Consider the following 18079-nt stretch of genomic DNA (forward strand, 5'->3'; position numbering starts at 1 on the left):
GAAAAAAAAACCCAAAAACAAAACTCACAAAAAAAATGGAAGGTAAAAGAAAACGACAATCTGACTGAAGCAGTTATCAGCAGGAAAAGTTTCAAAAACACACACAGTTATCAGTACTTCACATTAAAGAGAACTGCAAGTCTTGCAAGAGGAAAAAAAACCCTGTAAGCATAGCTGTGCACTTTGATAAGATACTGGGGGAGGAGACCCCTTGAAACATAGACTGGTGGAACTTCAGCGACCTCCAGAGAACCACAAGGGATAACTTGCATATTGAACAAGTATGGACAAAATTTCCTTCATTTATTCATGAATAAATCAAAATAGCCCATGCTAACATGCAGGTGAAAGACACAAAACATACATGAAGAATTGTGTTAGGTTGGTCTGAAGGCTTCAAAAGGTAAAACAATAAGTATAGAAAGGAAGAAAGGAGGAAAACAAAAAGACTTATTTGACAATTAATTATTTGTACTACTAAATAATGCATAATCAACTGCTGAAGATTAGTGTCATGAAATTTAGCATTAAAATTGAAAGTTCTCCTCTCTGTAAGATGCGTAGGTATCTACGAAAAGATTCTGTGAACATATACTTGATATCTTTAGTGGTGGACTCAACTCTTCCTTGCTGACGAGCAAAAATATTATGCTTTCTTCAAAATCTGGGACCACAAGTAGCTATAGCTTCTTATGACCTACAGCCATAACTGGCAATTGTGGTTTAATTACATCGTCTGGATTCTATTTATTTACTGATCAATTTTGAATGTCTAGACCTACAACACTACTCCTGTGTAAGACATTATTTATAAACAATGAAATTGGTTTTGCTCCAATTTTTATAATTTTAATTTTTTTTTCTAGGGAAATATTTTGAAATACATCAAAATCATCAAAGAACGTTTACTTTATTAAATGATCACTTCTGTTCACTTAATATAGTGTAAAGACTTGTTTATGATCCAGTGATGAATTATTGAAATTTCCAATCTCTAAAGCATGAAAACATACACGAGGGTTTTGTTTGTTTTTAATACAGTAAGATTTCCTACAATTACTATTGTACAAGAAAGCAGAATTTTATGAAGACAAATCTGGGTCAAAAGTATCAGAGGGAGGAACAGAGGAATAACAATCTTGTAGAAAAAGTAAGCCCCAAATAAAATTTTCATAGAATGAAAAAAACTCCAAAAAGAAAAAAGTTTCTCTTTTTATAATAAATAATAGTAATAAAAAAACCCCACATTTCTCATGCAGTGTGCTTGCAATTAGGACACTGCTGTCCAGCAAGCGCTAATAAGCAAGAAAAAAGTCCGACTGAAACTCAAAAAATTGTACAATAAAAAAAAATAAGTCTACTGTTCAAACCAATAGTAAGCAAAATCCATGCATAGTAAAAAGTAACTTCGTAGGCTTTTGCTTATAACACTTATCTACAAAGAACAAGAGTAAGAAAATATACTTACTGCTATTTATTTTTTAAACCTAACAGTATCCTTTTTTAAGCTACAAAAGCTGCAGCTCTTACTATAAATTCTATGGATTCAACCAGTACAAATTACATTAAACATAGTCTACCAAGAAAATAAAATGGAAAGCTCAACAATTTGGTTAATGACACTAATTTCAAATAGTACAGCAGATCTGTTAAAACATATTATTGAAAATATTGCTTATGTTTTTATACTTATACAGATCAAAATAATTGTTTCTGTTGGAAGAGGAATGGGATTCAAGGATGACTAGGGAAGGATACGATCAGTGCCTTGGAATATCACACAACCTTTCACCAATTCTCCCATGATGCACCCAACTGACCAGATATCAACTGAAAGTAAAAATGAAATGATCAAATTATGAAGTATCATGAACAAAAGTGAGGAAAACAAACAAAAACATCTAGCATCTACAATAAAACACAACAATGTGGAAAACCAAACTGCTAACATGAATTTTCAGTCATATCAACACCAACTGACTGTTGCTACAAGATATAATCAGTGTTTACATTTCTGAAACAACCGTGAAGAAGGATACAATCTCTTCCTGGGAACAGGACTTTATGGAGGACCATTTCTGCCATAATGCACCCAACAGACCAGATATCCACTATCATATGTTAGGTGCAACAAGGACAAAAGATTAAAGAGGTTTTTTTAAATACCACAATTATTTATTTGTAAGCTCACACTGTATTCCTACAGTCCTGCAGATAATTTATTTTTTGTCCCATCCAGAACAGCCTCTACTAAAGTTCTGATCCACATCAGCGCTTGCTCTACAACAAGCTGCCTTGTGCACTAATGAAAGTTTTTTGCATCATTAGCGGCTCAGCAAGGTCCTGCAAGTCCCTTGTGTTACACAGCCAAAGTTACATGTATACAAAAAGTGTGGTATCCCCAAGCCCCTGTGATGAAGCAAAAAGATGTACTAGCATAGAAGTCCAGAGGAGACAGCATGTTACTCCACAGCTAGTAAAAATCAGCAGGTAAAACCCCCAACAATGCAGGTCAAGGACAACTTCCTAGCCAGCCATTTTCTTGGCTGAACATTCAATATATTATAGCTGTGTTGCTTTTAATAATATAACACCGCCTCTTTGAGTGCTATGCAGATTTAGGAGAGTAAGACATGGTTTATCATTGGGATCTGAAACAGATTTTAATACAGTAATCAGAGATGCAAAAGGAAACAGACTGTTGAAAGAAGATGCTTCATAATAAAATCACATTGATAAAAGTGTTTGTTATTTATAGATTGATGGTTAATTTTTTTAACATCAGCATTAGTGTCTCAACACGTTTTTTTTGGAGGATAAAAACAATGGCAACAAGACAACACATGAAAAAATAACAATACCAGGGGAGAGGGAGCAGTATACGTTAAATGGAGATAGGCACACAGAGCAGAAAACTTATGTTCCCCAAAATTGTAATTTTTGTGTAATTTTTGTCATTTCCAATACCATGATTAACATACTTTAACAACAGAAATGGCAGAGGGAAACCAGCCCTCCCCCACACCTTTTAAAGCTGTTATGTTCTGAGACAGATATGCTTTAGGCAAAAGATTTAAAGCATTACTCTAGCAACTTACCATTCTCTTTATATCCCATTCCAAGGATAACCTCTGGTGCTCTGTAATACCGTGTTACTACATATGGAGTCATCATAAAGTTAGTACATGCTGTTCTCGCCAGTCCAAAATCAAGGATTTTGAGCGTACAATCTGATTTTACTACTATGTTGCTGGGTTTCAAATCCTAACAAGAAATAACTTCAGTTAAGGAAGGATCAATGTACAGAATACTACACCCCCCTCTTCCACAGTCAATGTATGCCACCAGCTCACTTCACATTAACAACTGCATATTCCTGCTCTTGACGTATCTGCTTATTTATACACAGGCTAGAGACAAGTTAAATGCTGCACAGCCAAATACTCAAAAAATTCAAGGAAAACCAGAATCAAAGTTGTCTGCAAAGTCTTAATTTACCCAGTTGTGCACTGACAGTATAGTCAGTTACATAACGGTCTGTATATATGCACAATGTGTACACACATCTGCTTCCTTTAACACATTAAGTGGACCTATTTTGGGTATGAATAGTTGCATGGTAAAGGAGACTTTGTTCCAAATACTGTCGTTACAAGGGCAAAGATCCTAAAGACAACATCATGAATTAGTCAGGTATCTGTAGGAAAAAGGAGTATCCCAACACACAAAGCATTAACAAGTGTATTTGTTAATGACGGATAAGCCACCTGCATTAGAGTGATTAGCAAATTTCACAGTTAGAATCAGGATGTAGTGAAAACACAAAGTTACCCAATGAGTGAAGAGAAAAAATAAAATACTTTAGGAGATATGCCTCATGGGAACAGTCATTATTGCACCCAAAGGAACACACAGTTAGGGAAAACTAGAATAATTGGGTTTTATTCACAAAGTATCAGAAGTAGCCAAATTACCGATGTACTAGCACATTTAATTCTGCTCAAGTGTTTGACTTAGTTTCAACCACATGAACCATGTTCTCAGGTACAGAACTTCCTTTTCTTAAAGGAGATGGGGACATGCAAATAGTTCACGTGGGTTTGCATGTTTTAAGAAGGCAACAAATCTGCAGAACGCTACTGCATTTACTTTCAGCTGGGTTAGAGTTTCTAATCCTCAGACTTTTCTCTTGAAACAACAGAATAATTATTTGCAGTAGTTGACAGTGAAAGTTGTTGTTATCTTACTATAATGCTGGGCCATGTGAAAGACAACAGATTTCAATATTCATCAACTCATAACAGAGGTGAGAGTCGTATACATTATTTCAAGCTCTAGTTGGTCACAGACTCTTTGAGTAATTTCTAGGTGTAATTCCTACTATTCTGTTCCTTCTGAACTATCCCAGCTCTGTTCCCTTCCTAGCCTCGCTTCTTTTCAAAACCAAATCTCTCATCTAAGAGTTTTCACTCCAGAAAGGTCATTTTGTTTTGGTCCCAAACTAATCCAACGTAACGCCCACCACTTTAGCCTCCCCATTCAAATAAACTTCACGCCTCTGTTTAGCTATTCACAGTGCAGTTCCTCTCACTGTCCATTTTATTGTTCAACCAGCATCAGTTCTGGCTGATTGCTCCTGTGAGCTTGAATTTCTCAGCAAATATTGTGTCTCCCCTTAGCTCCAAATCACAGCCAACATGTCAGGTGGAGTTCAGCAGGAGTTCCAGCCCTCCCTGCTTCAGTCACACACCTCACTCTGTAATTCTAGGAAAGCCAGTACTAAGGCTTCGCTTAACTCTACACAACTTCCTTGCTAATACCACAGTATTTTCATGGTAGATTTTTTCAGCAAAGTAGGGAAGTAGATTTATTGTAATTTATACAGCTTCTCAATTACGTTTACAGACTGAACATAGAGAAAAAAGTGCATTAAACTAGAACTGGATAAAGTTTTCAGACACCAGGCGAAAAAGAGAGAAATTTAACAGGCAAGTGTGCCCAGGAAGTAGGGAAGGAGAAAAGGAAAGGAACAGAAAACACAGCAGAACTGCCAAACAGACTGGTCATGAAATTAAAAAAAAAATAAAAATAAATTAAAAAAAAAAAAGAGCAGCAGCAGCAGAACAGAAGTAGAGAAATAGATGAAGTCTGCACAGGACTCTGAAATTCTGATCATTCGCAAACTTTACTTTTCAGAATCACAGAATGGTTGAGATTGGACAGGACCTCTGTAGGTCACCTGGTTCAAGCCCCCTGCTCAAGCAGGGCCACCTACAGCCAGCTGCCCAGGCCCATGTCCAGACAGCTTTTGAACATCTCCAAGGATAAATATATTTAAGAAGTAAATATTACATTTTAAAGACTCATTCTCTAGTAATTTGAAAGGTCCACAGATACTCATGTTTTATCTTTTAATCAGTTCAGCACTAGTTAAATTCACAGAGCTAACCTGATTTAAGATCTATTTACAATGCAGTCTTTATCTTTGAACTAGAAAAAATCTTCAGGTTTAATAATATTCTTATGAATGAAGAAATACAAACTTATGAAATAGCAACCCCCTGCCTTCCCCCCGTTTCATAAGAACATCGGTGTTCATAAAAAGTATTGTTAATGATCTAATACTACCTACTCTGTGGATGATACCAGCTGAGTGGAGATGTTTGATACCACATAGCATTTGGTAAAGAAGATAAGACATTCTTTCATGATCCAATTCCATATGAATAACCTGGCACAAATTTGCATCCATCAGCTCCATAACCAAATATCTAAAGCACAAGAAAGAAAGCATTAAGAAAACTCAAGTCTTAATTTTCGTATCAGGTTTAAGCTGAGCATGAGAGACGTTTCATAAAAGCCAACTACTTTGCTAATATGTGTCAAAAAGCTTATGATTAAAAAAAAAACAAACATAAATGACCAGTGTCAAAATTAAATGATTATCTATTCAAATAGTCTTACCATTAAAAATTAACAGTGTGCAATAATCCATCACAAGAGATTAGAATTCCACTAGTTTTATAAACAGTAATACAGAAGAGTGATTTTGAGTTTATGCAGCATGGAAAACTAAGACTGACTGAAGTTGATGCAGAAATTGCAGATATTGCAATGTATCAAAAAATGCTTCTTTTCACTGTATTTCAATTTTAAAAAAATAAGAAAATTAAGAAAAGCACAGTAAGAACTAAGAAAGAATGACTCATTTTCAAGTTAAAATATCATCTGCTTACCCCCTTCAGACACACACACTCCCCCGTGTACCCAAGAAGCCCATTCACAAACCACAACAGTATATTCACTGGAACCTATCAATACCCCACAAATTAAATCACCATGAATCCCTTCTAGACTCTTGCATAAAAGAGAAATATATTCAGTTCTTAATTGAGGCCAAAAATACTGTTGTGCTGATGTGACTGGTATGGCAAAAAAAATGGTATCAGGTTATCCAGACCAAGTTATTATCCTGAGGTGACCCATTTAACTAAAGGACAATGCACACAAACCAGATGCATATGTAATCAACAAAGTATGGCAGACAGGTAAATAAAAGGTAAATAACCTTTTTTTATTTCCCACTTCCATCTTATGCATGTAGTGAAACAACTTTCTTGGTCTTTCTTAAAGAAATCTAGAAATAAAGACTAACTAAAGGCTAAACTCAGACTTTAGCTACCCTCTGTTTTCAAAGTGTGAAGTCTGGAGGATACTGGAAAATCAGCTCCAGGGCTTAGGCCAGTATTTGTCAGGAAAATTAAAACAAAAATCTAGTACTTACACATCCTGAAATTCTTCTAGTGACTTCTGTGGTGTAAATACATTTAATAAACTAATTATCTAGAAAATAAAAATAAACATTAGAAGAAACTTCCGCTTTAATTCACATAAAAATCCACTATTGCAGAAGTTACTATTCAAAATCAAATGCACACTGTTACTATATACAATTTGAATGCTACTTGGCTTCACTTAATTCACATTTGCTGAAAAACTGCCAGTTCAGAAATAGTTCAAAACTGCAGCATGTATGCCAAAGGAACTAAGACAGGACAAAACCACTTTTTTCTTTTTAAAGTTACATGACACCTTCTATCTCCCTCCCCAGTGCCTGAAATATATCCCATTTTTTCCCCACAAATAATGATCTCTTATTTTAAATCTCATGTTGTAGAAGGAATTTTAACCAAGGCTGTCCAACAACACGTACACAGATGTGCCCCACGCCATCCCATTAAACTTAGATTATTATGTACTATTCTAGAAGAACTGCTAAAATTACTGTACTGCCCTCCTTAATAACCACCTTGCTTTTATTCTGCTACTTCTGGACTTCACCAAAAGCTTACTTTAAAAAAAAAAATCAATCCTAAAAGGCTAATTGATTCCAGGGAGTGCACAACTTCAATGATCAGCAATGTTTCTAGTTCACGTTAATATCAGAACATAACAGTCACATAAACCTTATAGTCTTGTACTTGAATGTTGAAGTATTGACATTAAGGCCTGTTATTTTAGAAGGTTCAAGGATTTTAAAATGTGTATGTATTGTCCACAGTATTTCACTTCTGTTTACCAATAAGCTGTTAGATAGTGCTGCACCCCTGTAAACCCCACCAGCTCAATGCTGTATTTAATAAAAATCTTGCCTAAGCTCAGAAGTGCAGTTACAAGAGCCAAACCCACAAACCAACCCACTGCCAAACAGGCTTTGCTGCAGTACCACTTAAAAGGGCAAATGCACTACAGCAAGGCCACGTCTATAAAGCCAACACTGATGATAAACCTATACCAACAACACAGCAAAAACCTTCTTCTCTTGGCACTTCATCCTCCAAACAGCTCACCCAAGAACTTACTCATACGTTGTTGAGAACTGCATTAGCCATAGCAAATCTTTTCAGTCTTTTTCTCACTATTTTTACCATTACTTTGGTTACTAGTAGCGAGTAAGACAGCAAATCCTGAGCTTTTTAGACAACTTAGAGTAATGAGGGAGAGATATAAAGCCAAACTTACATTTTTGTGATTGACACATTTTAAAAGAACAAGCTCTCTGTAAGCTCTTTTTGCGTGGGTTTGATTCTGAAAAGGACGACTCAGCTTCTTTACAGCAACATTTATTCCAAGGACTGTATCAAACGCAGCACTAGAAGTTTTCAAAGACAAACAACTTAAGTTGAAGTCTGTTTGAGGGAAAGGAGGGGGCAGAAGGGATACGGGAGTGAGGAAAGAAATCAAGATTTGAGACAAAGCATATCCATCAAGCTGTTTATACTAACTTCAACTGATTTTCATTTAGAAAACAAACATCCTTTAAAATCTACACATCCTTTAATAAATACAAATAGGTTAAACAGAAGCCACTGACACTCGTCAGAAGTCTTCCTGCCCTTAAGACCGAATCTGCTGACTCAAGACTCAAATTCAAAACTGCAAGATCTGAAAATATTTTAAGCTTATTGGAAATCAAGAAGCATTTCAGCTGCCTAATCTGTATATTTGGAGTATTTTTTTTTAACACTGTTGCCGACTGACAGTTGTTTAATATTTGCAATAGAAATTTCTCTTTCCTGAAGGAGAGTTACAACCATGTCTCCGTGACCTGTTCTGCAGGCAGCAATACTCTCCTGTATGTGGACAGTTGACAATTATAAAAAATTTTAATGCGTAGCAGAACATTACATTCATCATCTGGTTTTAGGAAAAAAAAAATCCATAGAGTTGAGTAATATCAAAAACTCGGATTGCAGGGAGCAAGACAAGAGTTTAAAAGCAAACATGACCATTAATTTTATCTTGTTTTTCAGCTGTGCTTGTTCGTTCCCTCTGCAGTTTGAGGTACAGGTAAACTTGCTTTAATAGCCATAAGAATCTAAAGCTGTATCTGTATATTGAGAACCAGACTAAAGTGGGAATATTCTTCATTATTAACACACAGACTTTTCAGCAAAATATATGTGAATTCATACCACTCTCAAGAGTTCCAATCTTTAAATAGTTCCAGTTTTAAATAAGTATTCCCACATTACTCTATTTCCATTTAACGTTACTTTTACAGGGTAGGAAAGAATTCTCATTCACGTATATTTTCCAAGCACAATTAAGCTCTTTGTGAGCTCCTTTCCTATCTCATCAAGATATGTACGATACCAGGCTTAAAAGGACCATCATATTATAGTATTCTTACAAAAAGTACAGCTCCTCTGCGATAACAATACTCAAATTATATGAAGTTTACCAGCATCAAGTCACTGCTTTCCCTACTGGAAGAAGCAATGACTACAAAGCGGTGCTCACCCATGAGATGTTGTGTTTTCTTGAGGCATGTCCCAAATTACATGTCCCAAATTTGAATCAATGTGCCATCTGCACTAAAGGCTTTCTAGCATTTATTTCAACTTAGTTCTGTGAAATACACAAGTCATTATTCAATGATACGATCACTCTCAGATTTAAAGCCTTTATGTCTGTGCAAAGCAAAACACAAAATGGGAGGAAGGCAACTGGATGGACAACTGGAGAAATTATTTTCCTCCCAAATATGAAAGCACTGATGTTTCAGTATTCACTTCACCTAAAAGACATTATATGTAAATTAAAAAGTTTTGCATATGTTAACAACTTTACACCTGGGAATTAGTATAAAATCAGTAACCAACAGGGTCTGCATGAATTAGCTGTTCAAGTCAATCACAGGTCAGCAGCAGACAAAGGAGCAATTTTAGGGGAAGTGTCCCTTTGTGATCGGACAAATCAGGGATCTGTCAAGGCTCAGTCTGAGCACACATGAAGAACTCCACTCGAACCTCTTATTTTGCTCATCTACATGGGAGTGACCGACATTCCATCTCAAAAAAAAAAAGTAATGAAGCTGTCTGCTACCTACACAATCCAAGGGGAAGAATTAAAAACAGATTGGTAGAAGAAAAAAAAAACTGGTAAAAAATTGTGTGAGCATGCATTTATTTAATTTACCAAGAAAAAAAAGAAAGACTATAACCTCTACTACCACCAAGACCACACTTCTAAACATCACGTAATTTTATATAAACGAACAAAAAAGGTCATGGATGTAACTGGTATTAGATTTCTTTCCCCATCCCTGCTCATTTGAATTTAAGTGAGACTTTTTCATCTTGGCAACTGTTTCAGGCACAGATTTTAAAAAAGCAGATTTGCCAGAGTCTACCCAGTTATTACCTTGCTACTAACAGAATGTCTATAAATTATTTCAGCATTTGCTATCACGGAAGAATCTCAGTGTCTATCCCACCATATAACAGCGATTCCAATTTGATCATAATGAATTGTAGTAAAGTCTTCACTGCACTTGTGATAGTTTTGCATCTGGAGCAAACACTTAATATTAAAAGTAGTGATGCCACAGACATGATGAAATTATTAACAAAACATTATGATGTAAATTACAGCAGGAAATCACACTTCGTTTCTGTAGGCGAATGCCCTTTGCTTCGAACTGCAATATGCTACTACTATGGACTCCTGCCCTGCCAGTTCCACTTCATTAACTCTTTCCCTACTGTTTAAACAGGAATTCGCAAATAGTAACAAACTTATCTCGACCGTTTCTTCAACTGCAACTGTAGTAAAGTTATCAACACAGTCAAAGCTGTGCTATTTATGAGATCATGGTTTTGTTGCACTGCAGGACAAAAGAAATTTGCTGGGACAGAAAAATCAGATTCACTAGGAAATTTAGGAAATCAAGGACAAGAAAGGAAAAAAGATGTCAGGAAGTCGAAGACAAAAATTATTTCAAACGAATAATTTTGTGTAAGTGATGATTCAGTCCTAAATAGATTGTAAGACTTCAAATGTATTGATACTTAGGAATAGGAACAAAGAAGTGCGGAAAGTCATGTATAAAATTGTACTTTATATATAAAATACAAAAGGTATATCCAATTTCTCTCCTAGCCTGTTTGCAGTGTGAGCTAGAAATACCCTCTACATAAAACTGAGTTCCTTTTTCATCTTCCTAAAGCTTTCATTTATCGCTTTTCCTAAGTATGTATTTTTAAAACCACTTCTTTTCCTAAATTTTAATATCAAAGAAAAAACTAAGCAGAAGCAATACCAATGGAGTTTCCCATTAATATTTTGAGAAAAAAAATAGCAAAATTCAGACCTCTCCTAGCTGAAGTGACACATGTGGTATTAAAAATTTCTCACCAAAAAATAAAATCCACACACAACACCTCAGAAATACTTTTCCTAATTTTTATGTTAAACACTGGATGCTGGAAAAAAAAAAGCATCACATCTGTGTGTCACACTACTGACTTGGCAATTTTTCCAGCCAAACATAACAGGATAGCACTCATCTTACACTGAGTTTTCTACATTTTACATCCCAATATTTTGTATCTTTCCTTTGTGTACTATAAAGGATTTTAGGAGAAATTAAGATTTTGTACCTTCTTCAACTTGGACATAGTTTTCAGACGTTTCACATGAAGATGAAAATTTATGCAATGTTTCATTCTGCTCTTCCATAAATCAAGTATTCTCAAAACAAGTCCATAAATCAGATCATTTCTTCTTCTTCCCAAAATATTGACCTTAACACTACTCCAACTTCATTTTGAAGCAGACACCTAGTTTAAGTCATATAGTTTAGAAATGCACTACTTCTAATGAAAGGAGGAACACTTACAACCACCCTAAATTCCTGCATGCCATCTAGAACAAGCATAACATTAATAATATTTATACCTGGAAAATGTTAGCACTATACTAAATCTTACCCAAACACTAATAACCAAGATCTAGTATGCCCATCTCCTCATCACTCAAGCCACTAAAGAAGAATGAAATATGGTGTTCTCATTTTGCTTATTTTTCACCTATTAACAGGGCAATAGGGGTACCTATATAATTTAAAAATAAAGGCATGTTCTCACAAAAATGCACTCTTTTCCTACATACATAACTTACTGCAGTTATGAAAAGGCCAAAAAGACATGGGCAGGTGCTGTATAAGGAGTTGCTCACAATACATGAGTCATCACACTTATTCTGCAGAATTTATAGATGAAGAGAAACTGCAGACTGGATTTAAAGCATGAACAGCCCACCATGTATTGTCATTAAGTGCAATATTAGAGAGTTCCTGCGCGTGTTTGCTCCCCTGCGTATGAAATTGTAAATTCGCATCAACAAACATTTCTGCTGTTACCAAGTAAGTTTTGCCCAACAAAATACGGGCTGGCACTAAGTTGTGTAGAATGGATTGCTGCAGGCTAAAAAGCATTTGAAAGCGTTTACCTTTAGCTGGCCCAGAGGTGTGGTGCCATACAAGAGACTAAGGTTCAGGATCAGACTAACGACTCTCACGTCCTGGGCCAGTGGAGGCTGGACACATAGCCGAGGTGACACACCAAGGAAGAGCCGGCCAGCCCAACCCCTCACACAGCATCCCTTTCTGGTTAATCCATGGAGTGACAATGACACTGATTTGCCTCATCCTGCCAGTTAATGGCAAGGCACTGCATTGATGGCTCCTAGAAATGGACAGGAGTGATCGGGAATAAAAGGGGGGGGAAGAAAGGGGGCCATGATGAAGAAACGAGTAAAACCCAGAATCTCTCACCATCGCATTGTCATACCTTACACTGCAGTATCATAACTGCATGGGGAATGCGAGAACTAGAAACAGAAATAAAGCGATTAATGAAAGGAAATGTGTTGACCATTTTAATTTATGCAGTTATCCAAATATTAATTTTCCCCTAAAAACAAAACAAAAAGAGTTTTGCGCATGAACTACAGAAAGCAGGTAGTTTAGAATTTATTTAGTCCATAGCCCTGTAGCAAGAGACAGAAATTATCAGTATTTGACATTCTGGCGCCTCTATCAGGAATACATTCAAATTTTGTTTTATATTTATAGCTTGTTATATTTAAATAAAGTATTTATGACTCACCAAACAATGCCCTGTGCCCCTGATCCTATGGGCTTCAACTGCTGGTAACGTTTTAGTACAGTGAACGTTGAATCTGCGACTTGAACACTGTAAAACTGACTATCACATTTACTGTCACTCATGGTGTAGTGTCATGTAGTTTTCTCTCAAGGACCTCGTCAAGTTTTCAAGATCTTAAAGAAAAAAAAAGAAAACAAATGTTCAATCTCTCACTAATTCCAGGCACACAAGTTGGATATTACACATATTTTAATACATATGAATTTTTCAATAGCATACCACTAAATAAGCAATCTTTCAACTTCATGTATTACCACTAATGAAAAATACTTGCAGACAGACAGCAAATAATTATAGCCTTCACAGCTTTAAGTAAATCCATGTTTCTATTCCAATCCCTAAAACAAAAAACAGCTAAGTAAACAACTGTAAAAACAAACAAAACCACCCAAATCCAAGAACTCTCTACCCCTTGAAGGATACCCTCTAACTTAGAATTACTATGTTCTAGAACTGTATTAATTTCTGTATTACAGAAAAAAAAAAAAAGAATAATGTCTTTCAAACACTGATAATGCAGATAAAAGCAACAGCAGAAACCCATGGAGTCCACAGACATAGAAAGAAACAGGGTTTTAATACAAGACTTGATTACAACTGCAAAACAGGTTTGAAACAAAACAAGTGCTGCCAGAATCCCCATGGCTGCTGCAGTTTCTCCACAGTCCCTTTCAACCTAGTTCAGCAGGAAATTTCAAGCAGGGCTCTGCCTCCTCACCTCTGCCATGCAACCCTTCCCTGATCCATGCCTATCGCAACCCACTCTCCCTCTCATTTTAAACACACCATAACATCCTATGCTATCAGTTCGCGTATTTATAGTTCTACAAGAATCAGAGTCTTGTGCTATAGTTTGAAAGAGACTTTCATGACTGTTCATAATAAAGAATAAGTTATATCCGCCTGTCAAGAATGAATTAGAGGTAGGTAATTACATCGAGGAGCAAGGTAATGGACTCAACCTCTTTAGCTCTAAGATGCTACAGTAACGAGAGTACAGACTTCCACTTTTCCTGGGCTTCCATCCCCCTTCCAAACCTTACAAGAAAATTACCTCAGCAATTACTGAAGAGGTCTCTAACAAATTCTCCCATTTTTAATTTCACATTCACTATGACAGATAGTGTCATTACAGCCCAAAGTTGCACAGTCAGGTGTTCCTTGAACCAGGAAATGAGAGCAGATCACCTTTCTGCAGAGCAGCCGTCCTCACCACTGGCTGTACAGCGCCTGGCTTAGCTGAAGACAGAGCAGCTAGTCGCTCTCTCTTCGCTGGCCCACAGAGTATTTGTGAGCCAATGCAAAACAGAAAAGCCTCAAGAGCAACCCAGAAGCCCATCCTAGAAGGGCATACAGCCACACAAATAGCTTTTGGTTGCTTCAAGAATTAGTATTTGGACCTCTCTCTTCCTAGGTGCATGTAGGAGGGAGCAGCAGCTCTTCCATGGCTTAAGCCAACAGATGAACTCCAAGAAATCTGCAAGTGAAACAGGCAGAAGACCTCCAAATCCTCATAAAGACTGGGTTTAAACTGAACTGGTAATGGTTAAGGGATTTTCAAGAACTGTTGAGAATCCCTTTTACCTTCTAGTTTCTCAAAATCCAAGCAGCATTTTAAGAAGTAGATACTCAACTTGGTCGTCTCTGGTAGCACTTTAGACAGTAAGTTTACTTGGTATTTCCTCTTAGAAGCTTAAGAGGAAAAGCAGAGGAGAAAGGATCAGCAAAGGGAAAATGTGAGCCATCAACTTTCTGCTTCTGCCACCGCAATAGTAGGGGGAGGAAGAGAATTACATCTCCTATACAATATTTTTAGGGGCAGTCAGATGCAGTTCCACAATCAGCTCACACTAATGTGAGACCAAAACGCTGCCTTAAGAGGCGCTCTCAACCTTTCCTACGACATCCCAGGAGAAAACCCACTCTTCTTTCCAACCCTTTTTATTACTCCGAAGCCATGGACTCTGAGGTACCAAATTCTTTGATTACCAGTCCCCTAGCAGCCATGGTATTTTCAGTGAATCTTCATACATTGGAAGAAAGGTACGGCTGGAAGGTCAAGATCTTATCTCTGAAAAGGATTTACAGAACAAAACCAAAGAAGAATAGGTTTTGCATAAGCTGAGTATCGAGTTAAAGACCTGTTAGTTACACAAGAACTATGCCAAACCTCTTCATGGGTTAATGAAACACTCTTCTATAACAGGGATAAAGAAGTTATCTTGAACCAGAGAAACCCTTCCTTTAAGGAACCTTGTCTGCACAAAGCCATCTTTTAAAAATCATTTAGAGATCAGATAAGCTCTTTAGACAAGACCCAAAGAGGGAATGAGGCATCACAACACACAAGTTTTATGTATTCTGACATCCTTTGCAATTCAGCATGCTAAGTACTCAGCCTCTCCATACGCTGAGCCCTAATTTTCACTTGGGCTGCACGCTGCTTAGATGCATCAGGACATATATGATTTCAGACACACACATTAATGTAAAATTAGGCGCCTATGGATTTTTCAGACAGAAAGTCTATTTGGGGGGCAAGATCCCTTAAATAAAAACAGATTTCCCATTGCTCAAGCGAAAAGTATATCTGGCAAGTAAGTTTCTTAATCCTGAGCTGTTACTCTCCTACCTGAAATAATGTGATTCATCACTCCAGCCAACATACTCCACACTTCTCCTATACAGGAATTTTTTGGAAGTAGGCATTAGTTCCATTTCTGAAATATGAGTTTTCATTTATGGCCTCCGAGCTGCAGCTGCACCAAACAGGACCAGCAGCAAATGTAAAAGTCACAGGATGGTCAGCAAACATACTTCTACTTACTGATAATAGCATGTTACTGAATCACAACGTTTCAAGATGTTTTTCTATTTTAGAGCATGCACAAGATGCATATAAACTGAGTGTTGTTTTTTTTTTTTTTTAAAATATAACTTGCTTGGGGAAATTTAAGAATCACAAAGCTGACTGAGCACATCACATGCAAGAAACTTACAGGAGTGGTTTTCAACCTGTAGTTCATGAAAGTTAACTAGAAAAATAACCAACACACCAAACCTACCATCAGTAGGCTTATGAGTTGTTATACGGAATTCCACTAAGAAATTTTTAAAAGTTGAAAGGAACTGCACAATAGCATATATCCTGTATCAAACAGTCACTTCCCTAAAAGGCATTTATTAAAATAGCAACTTATTATTAACCAGATCTGTCCTCTGGATATCTTCAAGTCAAAAGCTTCTGAAACAAACAGGTTGTAGCAGTTGGGAACACATTCCGAGGGCTGTTTTGGTTACAGAAATGCTATTACTCACAACGAAGCATACGAACATCGAAAAACTTAGTTTGATTTTTAAACCTCAAGCTAAAATTCTACTGCTGACAGAATGAATAGACAATGAACATATATATATATTTATGAAAAGAAAAGATACGAAAATTCTGTGCAGAAAATCTCCCTCCATTCTCTTATTCACCCTTGCAAATGCACTTCAAGTTCAGGTGTGCCCTTTTAAGGGCTATTATCCAATACCATTGGATTTTTTTTTTTTTAATCTTTACAGCAATATATATCAACAGGTATGAGTCCAACAAGAAAAATCATAGTGAGTTACCTCCTATCCCTCTATTCACAACCCTGGAACAGTCTGTTACAGAAGGTAAGCGGAGCAAAGCAGTAGCTGAGTAATGTCGACCAGTTACAGCAGAGTTTAGAGGTAATCCATATCCGTTTAGCTCTTGGAAAAGTCCACCTTTTTCTTTAAGCAACCCAAACTATTGCTGACCGAAGATTTTACCAACCACCTGTTACAGCATCATTCGGCTGTTAAACATAGACCGCTGACAAACACGGGATGCATCTCAGCACCCCTGCTAGGGCAAGTTGGTGGAAAGAGGGAAGAAGTTTAAACATGCATCTGTCATAACCTGTTACGCTACTGTAAAATCGTGTAACAGCCGTATAACAGAGCAAGAGCACTTCTTACATCTCTTCTAAAACTTCTGCTGAGAAACCGCTTCGGCTCAAGAGGAAGCTCAGGTTCGCTCTCATTGCGTCGAGAGGGGCGCGCGGCACGGGCCGCTCCCCGGCTCGGCCGCGCTCCCTTCGAGGCTCTCAGGACGGGGGGGCTTCCCGGGGACGCCGAGCGCCGGCCCGGCCGCACACCGCGGCACCAGCGGGGCACGGCGGGGCGGCATCCCGGCACCCGGCCCTCGCCGGCGGGCGCGGGGCAGGGGTCGATCCCGCGCCGGGCCGGACACGAAGCCAGAGCGGAGAAGGCGGAGGAGAGGCAGCGCCCGCCGCAGCCCAGCGGGCGCGGCCGCCGCCGGGAGCGGGCCGGGGCCGGCACTGCGGCACGGGGAAGGGCGGGGGGCTCGGCCAGGGCAGCCCCGCAGGGGGGGCGCGGAGGAGGAAGGCCCCCAGCCCTGCCGCGTCGCTCGTGTCGCTCCCCCCGCCTTCCTCCCGCTCTGCCGGGGCAGCGGCACGCGGGGAACCCCGGCTCTGCCCGCGCCTCGGCGGGCGGGGCCCGCGGGAGCAGCGGGGGACTCCGGTCGCCACAGAGCCGGCCCCGCGGCCGGCAGCTCGTCCCGCTCCAGCTCCGGCCCCGCCGCCCGCAGGGCCCTTCCTCACGGGGGCCCCCTTCACGGCGGCCTCCCTCACCGTCTCCTCCCTTGGTCAGGCTGCGGCGGGACGGGACGGGGCGCGGCGCTGGCGGGCCGCGGCCGCCTCCTCCTCCGGCGCGCAGAGCTGCCCCAGCCACAATGGCCTCCCGGCGCTCCACACGGGCCGCGCCACGCCTGCGCCCGCTGACAGACAGCCGCTCAGCCCAATCGTAGCCCTCTGCCGGCGAAGCGCAACCAACCGAGCCCCGGAGGCGGGACCTACTAGCCGCCATATAAGGGAGGGCGGTGAAGGACTGCAGTGGAGACAGGGAAGTTCAGGCCAATCCGGGCGCAGCCCCCGCCCCCTGGCGTGATGTCATCATCGCACGTCAACCTGGCACCATATTTATGATGTCACCTCACAGCAGTGCTTCGTCATGAATTGCTGTGGCACCAATCT

The 18079-nt window shown here is 39.0% G+C and overlaps 1 protein-coding gene across 12 annotated transcripts in view; it reads right to left on the reverse strand.

Moving 5' to 3' along the window:
• MAPK9 (mitogen-activated protein kinase 9) overlaps nt 1-17822 on the reverse strand; it is a 31228-nt gene extending 13406 nt beyond the window's left edge. For 8 of the 12 annotated variants that reach the window (XR_012676053.1, XR_012676052.1, XM_075164685.1 and 5 more), the window contains exons 1-7: nt 17678-17822; nt 12954-13126; nt 8023-8152; nt 6785-6843; nt 5633-5771; nt 3099-3264; nt 1759-1830 (exon numbers count right to left, since the gene is read on the reverse strand). Coding sequence is in view for 10 of the 12 variants with exons in the window: in XM_075164685.1 (XP_075020786.1) it covers nt 1759-1830; nt 3099-3264; nt 5633-5771; nt 6785-6843; nt 8023-8152; nt 12954-13075 (688 nt within the window). In the remaining 2 variants the exon portion in view is untranslated. Of the gene's footprint in view, nt 1-1758; nt 1831-3098; nt 3265-5632; nt 5772-6784; nt 6844-8022; nt 8153-12294; nt 12531-12953; nt 13128-17003; nt 17187-17677 lie in introns of those variants that run through there. The other 4 variants (XM_075164683.1, XM_075164690.1, XM_075164691.1 and 1 more) reach the window with 4 other exon arrangements.
• Between the last annotated feature and the right edge of the window lie 257 nt (nt 17823-18079).

The sequence above is a fragment of the Calonectris borealis genome, chromosome 15 (genome assembly GCF_964195595.1).
Source record: "Calonectris borealis chromosome 15, bCalBor7.hap1.2, whole genome shotgun sequence".
NCBI classification, from domain to species: domain Eukaryota; kingdom Metazoa; phylum Chordata; class Aves; order Procellariiformes; family Procellariidae; genus Calonectris; species Calonectris borealis.